General features: G+C 46.8%; 1 protein-coding gene across 7 annotated transcripts in view; it reads right to left on the reverse strand.

Annotated features, from left to right (window-relative positions):
* DPF3 (double PHD fingers 3) overlaps nucleotides 1-7198 on the reverse strand; it is a 303529-nt gene that overhangs the window by 101518 nt on the left and 194813 nt on the right. For all 7 annotated transcript variants that reach the window (XR_006270117.1, XR_006270118.1, XM_043472462.1 and 4 more), the window contains exon 7: nucleotides 1626-1763. Coding sequence is in view for 5 of the 7 variants with exons in the window: in XM_043472462.1 (XP_043328397.1) it covers nucleotides 1626-1763 (138 nt within the window). In the remaining 2 variants the exon portion in view is untranslated. The remainder of the gene's footprint in view (nucleotides 1-1625; nucleotides 1764-7198) is intronic.

Here is a 7198-nt window from a genome sequence, read left to right on the forward strand (position 1 = left end):
TAAAAAGAGGAAATTTGGACACACACAGACTTCAGAAGTACATGTGCCCAGAGGGATGACCATATGAGAGGCAGCAGGAGGGCGGCCGCCTGCGAACCAAGGAGAGGGGCCTCCAAGGAGACCCACCCTGATGACACCTTGATGTGGGACTTCCAGCTCCAGAACTGTGAGAAAACAAATCTCTGGTAAGCCAGCCAGTCTTTGGTACTTTGTTTGGGGAATCTGAGGAAACTAAGACAGAAGGCACTGCTACAAGGGGAAAGTGGGTTGGGGGTTAGGGGAGAACCCAGACTAATCCAAAGAAAGGTTTTGGCCAACGTGTGTTCATTGTTTCAAATACTGGATGCTGCTGCTGCTGCTGCTGCTGCTTCTAAGTTGCTTCAGTCGGGTCTGACTCTGTGCGACCCCATAGACGGCAGCCCACCAGGCTCCCCCATCCCTGGGATTCTCCAGGCAAGAATGCCGGAGTGGGTTGCCATTTCCTTCTCCAATGCGTGAAAGTGAAAAGTGAAAGTGAAGTTGCTCAGTAATGTCTGACTCTTAGCGACCCCATGGACTGCAGCCCACCAGGCTCCTCCATCCATGGGATTTTCCAGGCAAGAGGACTGGAGTGGGGTGCCATTGCCTTCTCCGCAAATACTGGATGAAGGCAGTCAATTGACATCAGTTGACTGAGTTGACTGACTGACATGCACAGGAGTCACCCTCAAACTCTAGAATCTGAATATTTTTAACAGTCTGATCCCTTGTATTACATTGACTTGTTTGCTGTAGGAACCCTTACCACAAAATCTTCTGAACAAAATTAAAAACACATGGCATGTCCACAATTATTACTCACCCCATGATCCTAGAATGACCCACATTTTGAAGCAAGCCCTAAATATCCCATCATCCCATCCCATCCTGAGTTTGGGGTGGGTCCAGAAACCATAAAGAATGTCGTAGAGAGAAGTCATATGGTGAATGCTAAGCCCTTTGCAACTCTCTGATTCATAACTGGGAGCCGAAGAAGGAAAGAAAGAATAGAAATGGAAACACAAATTTCAGGATCATTTTGGCTCTCCAGAGCCCAACATCCCCAATGACAAGCACACCCAAGTCATGTTTGCTGATTGAGAGCTCAAGGGAAGAGCATGGAAACTCTAGGGCAGTATTTTTTTACCCAAATTGTGACCCTGTAAGAGCCAGGATGATGGATCAAGAATATCCTGTGTCTCTTGGTGGTCAAGGAGGCATTTGGAAGGTCTGTTTGAACTGACACACCCCAGGGCTTTGCCCAACTCCAATTAGCAGCTGTGAATGGATCTTCTGGAGCTGGGGAAAAAGACTGCCAGGTCTGTCATTTGACGATGGCCAGGTAAGGAGGTTTCCCTTGGCTTTAACGCTTACCTTCTGTCCTCTGGGAGCAGAGCTGGGTGTGCCACCCCTACTCAGCCCACTCTAAGTCTGGGGCTCCGCTGACCTACAGGGGTATCTGGGGGGCTGAAATAGCCAACTCATCACAGGTCATTGAGGCCAATCCACAGGTGCCAGCAGACAATCCCACAGGTGAACAGAAAGGAAAGCTTGTAGCCCTGCCCATCCACCTTACCACTCACCCAACCCAACACCCAGGAACTCACGTCTGTGGTTCTCGTTTCTGTGGTTGGGTGGGGACCGGGTCTCCTGGTCTTGGGCCTCATCCCCCTCCTCGCTGGCCAGGTGAGTGTGAGCGTAGTGGTAGCTAAGTCCCGGCCGGTTCTTGTAGCGCTTGCCGCAGACTAGAGAGGAAAAGAGGAAAGGAAAACAAAAATGTCAGCAATGTCTGCAGCCGCTGCCATCAATCTCCCAGGCAGTGGCTCATCCATCCACTCCAGAGCTAGGTTTCCTTGAGAAAATGTCTCCCACTCCCAACACTCCTCACCCCACTGGATAGAACCAACAGCGCTATAACAGCATGGACCCAGGCAAAGAAAAACCACAGAAGCTGAACTGAGGAAGACCACCATCATTTCCTAGTTGTGAGACCCTCAGAAAGTCACTTGCCCTCTCTGTGTCTCAGGCTTCTTCAGAGGGAAAACAAGAATCATAATAGTACTTCTCTCTTGGGTCGTTATGATGAGTTAATCTCTGTGCAAAGCACTTTAGAACAGAGCTGGGCACATGAGAAGGGTGATCATTACTATAACTTTGAAGTTAAAAGGCATTAGGAGTCTCTTTTGGCTTCCTGGGTGGCACTAGTGGTAAAGAACCCGCGTGCCGATGCAAGAGATGTAGGAGGCATAAGTCCAATCAGGAAGATCCACTGGAGGAGGGCATGGCAACCCACTTCAATATTCTTGCCTGGAAAATCCCATAGACAGAGGAGCCTAGCGGGCTACAGTCCATAGGGTCACAAAGTAAGACATGACTGAAGTGACTTAGCATGCACAGACTGGAGTCTATTTAATTTCATCCAATATCCCGTATATAGATGAGGCAAGTGAGGCCCAGCAAGGTTAAGTGATATGCCTGGGAACACACAGCTAGTTATGGCTGAGCCAGCCACGGGGACCCAGGGCTCCTGGACTCCTGTGCAGGACTCCTTCTGCCACCCTGTGCTTGACTCTGTATGAAGTACAAAAGCTTTACATGGATCATATTTTTGATGTATCACTCAGTGATTTTTGTGCCAGAAAAACACATTCCACTTCCACCATGAAAACCATAAATCCGAGGCATCCTTGGTAGATGTGCTAGCCAAGAGCTTGTGTCCTTGATGGCCCTAGGAGTCTCTGATACACCAAATCTCTAAAAATGTGTCCCGGCAGGCCCCACCACTCAAGTGGACAGTAGGAGACAAGGGCAACAAGCAACACAAATATGGTTTCTCGGGGCCAACAAGAGAAAGGGGCAGCTCCCTTGGTTGTCTGCTCAGCACCTAAATGGCTAAGACTAGACCACTGTCACCCCCTCCCCACCACAAAGCCCAATATCCCAGCCCCTGGAGGGACAGCACTTCTGGTAGCAGAAGTCTTGAGGGTCTTCCAGTAAAAATCCTGTGCCAACCCTCTCATCTTGCCCCCACCTCTCCCCAGCAGAGCAAACCCCACCCAATCTGCTGGACCAGCTGAAACTGGCAGCTTCAAGAGACTCTCCCTTCACATGCCTGGGTTATAGCTGTGAGAATAAACACTTCACAAGGTGGAAAGAGCACAGGCTTCATCATCAGACATGGGTTCAAATCCCACTTCCAGGGGCCAAAGTTGACCAGCTGCATGACCTCCACAGTATATAGAAGAGCTGTGACCCAACACTCTTACCGGCCTCCCTTATTATTTCTGGTGGGGTTTCCTTTCTTTCCTGATGGCTTAGACAGTAAAGAATCCACCTGCAATGGAGGAGACCTGGGTTCGGTCCCTGAGTCAGGAAGATCCCCTGGAGAAGGGAATGGCTACTCACTCCAGCGTTCTTGCCTGGAGAATTCCATGGACAGAGGAACTTCACAAAGTACAGTCCACGGAATCTCAGAGTGGGACACAACCAAGCAACTTTTTTTTCCCTTTCTTACTAGATTCTCTTGGGTTTTTCAAGTATTATAACCTTCAGCAAAAATAGATAATGTCATCTCTTCTTTCTCATATTTAGACAAACTATTTTATCTTCTTAGCTTAATTCATTTGTAAGAATCACCAAGACCATATTCTAAGACAGCAAAAGTAAGTTTTTCCTATTGTAGTGAAATTGCATTTGGTGATTCACTGTTTAGAATTCACTGTAAGTTACTAGGTTTTATTCTCTATCAAGTTTAAATAATTTGTCTTATTCCTGAGTTAGTTTTATTACAGGAGAATTTTACCAACTGGCCTTTCAGCATCTGCTAATATATGATGCTACTTTAGTTTGTTGATATGGTGAGTTATGTTGATTTCCTAATACTTCCTACTATTGAGCCATTCTTGCATTCTTAGAATGTACCCTCTTTGATCAGAGTGTATTATCTTTCTGATATACTGCTGCATTCTATTTTCTAATTTTACATCTACACTCAGACTTGAGATAGGTCTATAATTTTTCACCTATCTTTTATCTTGCTTTTCAATCACATAATTATGTTGACTTCCAAAAATGAATTGAGTTCTCTGTGAAACTGAACAAGACACATAATCCCTATGTGACTCTTTTTAAATCTGAAAACGACAATAGTACTACTTACCTTGAAGGATTATAAATAACATTTGTAAAGTATCTCACTCAGTACCCATCACCTAATAGATGCTCAAGAAACAGTAGTGAGGGGTGAGGGGCCTCAGTGTGGTCTACCACAGGAGACCACAGGAGGCTCTGGACCCTCATGAAAGAGGGACTTTGACCTTTACCTCTACTACGGAATCTGGCAATTGTCTGGACTATCTTAACAAGGTGAGAGTCTGAAATTCAAGTTGGTGATCAAGTTGTTGACCTAGTAACTATAAATTCAAGTCCTGCAATTGGCTTCCCTCTCTCTCTCTCCCCTTCATGGGCACACATAAATATTGCAAAAAAAAAATAATAACATGGCACTACACATCTCAATTCCATTTGACTCAGGAAATGGGCCCTAAGGAGACCTCTGAGGCACACTGTGGGTCTGCTTGTGGCTTTTTCTATTTAACCTTTTAAATGATCTAAGGGCAATAAACAGCAAATTACGGGGTCACTGGACATAAATTCATTTTATTACCAAGCATATTACTGATGAGGTGTAAGTGTGCTTATTAAAATAAAGACAATAACCTCAGTGCTGATACAGGGATGCCTCCGCCGCCTCTGCAGCTCTCCACCACACGCTCCACCGCATTTTATTTGTGTCGTTTCGTTGTGATTACACCTTGTTGTTGTTGTTTTAGTCACTAGGTCGTGTCTGACTCTTTGGTGACCCATGGACTGTAGCCCACCAGGCCCCTCTGTCCATGGGATTTCCCAGGCAAGAATACTAGAATGGGTTGCTGTTTCCTTCTCCAGGGGATCTTCCCAACTCAGGGATCAAACCTGGGTCTCCTGCATTGGCAGGAGGATTATTTTTTTTTTTTTTTAGTTTATTTATTTATTTTAACTGGAAGCTAATTACTTTACAACATTATGGTGGTTTTTGCCTTACATTGACCTGAATCAGCCACGGGTGTACATGTGTCCCCCCATCCTGACCCCCCCACCTCCCTCCCCACCCCATCCCTCTGGGTTTTCCCAGAGCACCAGTTTTGAGTGCCCAGGCAGGCGGATTCTTTACCACTGAGCCACCACACTGTCTTCTTAATCACAGATTCCCAGGATCTTAAGAGTTATGTGGTCTAACTAGTTATCCAATTGTTTTATTCCCACAAACACTCTAGATGCCTTTCTGGAACAACTCCACTGGTGGGGAACTCACTACCCACCCGAGCGGACATTTCTTCTTTGATTTCCTTAAATTATGGCTAGGACTGCACTGGAGGGCTTCTCCTAGGACCGTTTCATATCAATTTCCTCTTGATGTCAACAACTCTACCTCTCATGCTGCCAAACACATTTTACACCTTCCAAACATACCCACTGAATAGCTGATGAGTGAACCCAGCAACGCTTTGTAGAAAACCAGGAGATGGGGGAGGAGGTAGGTGTGTAGAACCAGCTCCATCTATCCACACTAATCTCACACTAATAGTTCTTAAAACCTACAAAACCAAATCCCAACAAAAAGCTTCCCTTATCTCCTTCCCCAACATCACAGACAGTAACTGTTTTTAGAGCAGATCCTTTTGCTAGAAGAGAGATTCTCAAAGAGTCATCCCCAGACCAGCACCTTCAGCAGCACCTGGGAAGCTGTTGAGAGATGCAGATTCTTGGGTTCTGCCCAGGCCTACCAGATCAGAAAGTCTGGGGTAGAGCCTGGCAATCTGTGTTAACAGGCCCTGTAGGTAACTCTGATACACACTACAGTTTGAAAACCACTTAGAAGGTTGACTATTTTGAGGCTTGACTCTGCCCGCCCTGCGTCTGCCTGCCCTTCTGGATGGATGGTGGTGGCAGGCAAGGGCAGCGGGAGGCAGCCCTGAGATCTGTGTTCCATTATTAGAAGTAACAGAACCAGACGGCACATGGAGGTCCTAGAAGCCAGACCCCTTAAACACGATCCCTACATGCAGAGCTTTCCAGGTGGAGCTTCACCTGCTTATACAATGTCATTCCTTCATCACCAGGTCTTCAAGAAAACATTTATTAAACAACTAATGTGTGCCCAGTCTTGAGGCACCAGAGGACAAAGATAAATGAGCCCTGGTTCCCTCCCTCCAAGAGTCTGCAGTCTAGCAAAGGAGACGCACACATCAACTAGCAAGGAGGCAGGTGGGACCCATGCACCAGTGTGAGCCTGTGCATGGCAAAGAGGAGGGCCCAGTGCACAGGCTCAAGGCAGGGATGGGGGGATAGCTTCCCAGAGGAGGTGGATGAGCTATGGCACGTGAGATAGCAGGACATCACCAGGCAGAGGAGGAGGGCCTGCGGGCACCAAAGCACATTCCACCAGCACCTCTGGGACCAGCAGGATGTTTAGGAAAGCTGATGGGAAGCAGGCTTCGGGGTGGGTGTGAGGAGATAAGGAGAGGAAGGTGCATGGGACTTTATTCCGACAGTGGGAGGCCAGGGGAGGACCGTGTGCATCCAGAGGACCTACTTAATCAGATTTATGTTTTAGAAATACCACTTAAGACTCTAGTGTGAAAGATGGATTTGGAAGTGGCAGGAGGCTATCTTAGGGCTTCCCTGTTGTCTCAGATGATAAAGAATCTGCCTGCAATGCAGAAGACCCGGGTTCAATCCTTGGATTGGGAAGATCCTGTGGAGAAGGGAATGGCAACCCACTCTGGTATTTAATGTAACTATAAAGACATCCTGAAATCATCTAAATCTAATGTCAAATTGAGTCGGACACGATTGAGTGACTGAACAACAACAACAGAGGGTACTTTAATTTTTAATGTGTGAACAATGAGGACTTTAGGATAGGAAGGCGGTTAAAGAGAGAGAATCTGGTAGAAGTGGGAGCAGGAAGGAGGAAGCAGCAAGGAGGAGCCTAAAAAGATTTCGGCCAACTCGACTTCCTGGCCACACGCCATCCAGCACCCGTCCACCTCCCCAGCCTTGCCTGGAGCCACATTCCACCTCCTTCTTGGACTTCCTGCCCACTGACCTTTCATTTCTTTTTTTTTTTTTTTTTTTT

The sequence above is a fragment of the Cervus canadensis genome, chromosome 6, assembly GCF_019320065.1.
Source record: "Cervus canadensis isolate Bull #8, Minnesota chromosome 6, ASM1932006v1, whole genome shotgun sequence".
NCBI lineage: Eukaryota > Metazoa > Chordata > Mammalia > Artiodactyla > Cervidae > Cervus > Cervus canadensis.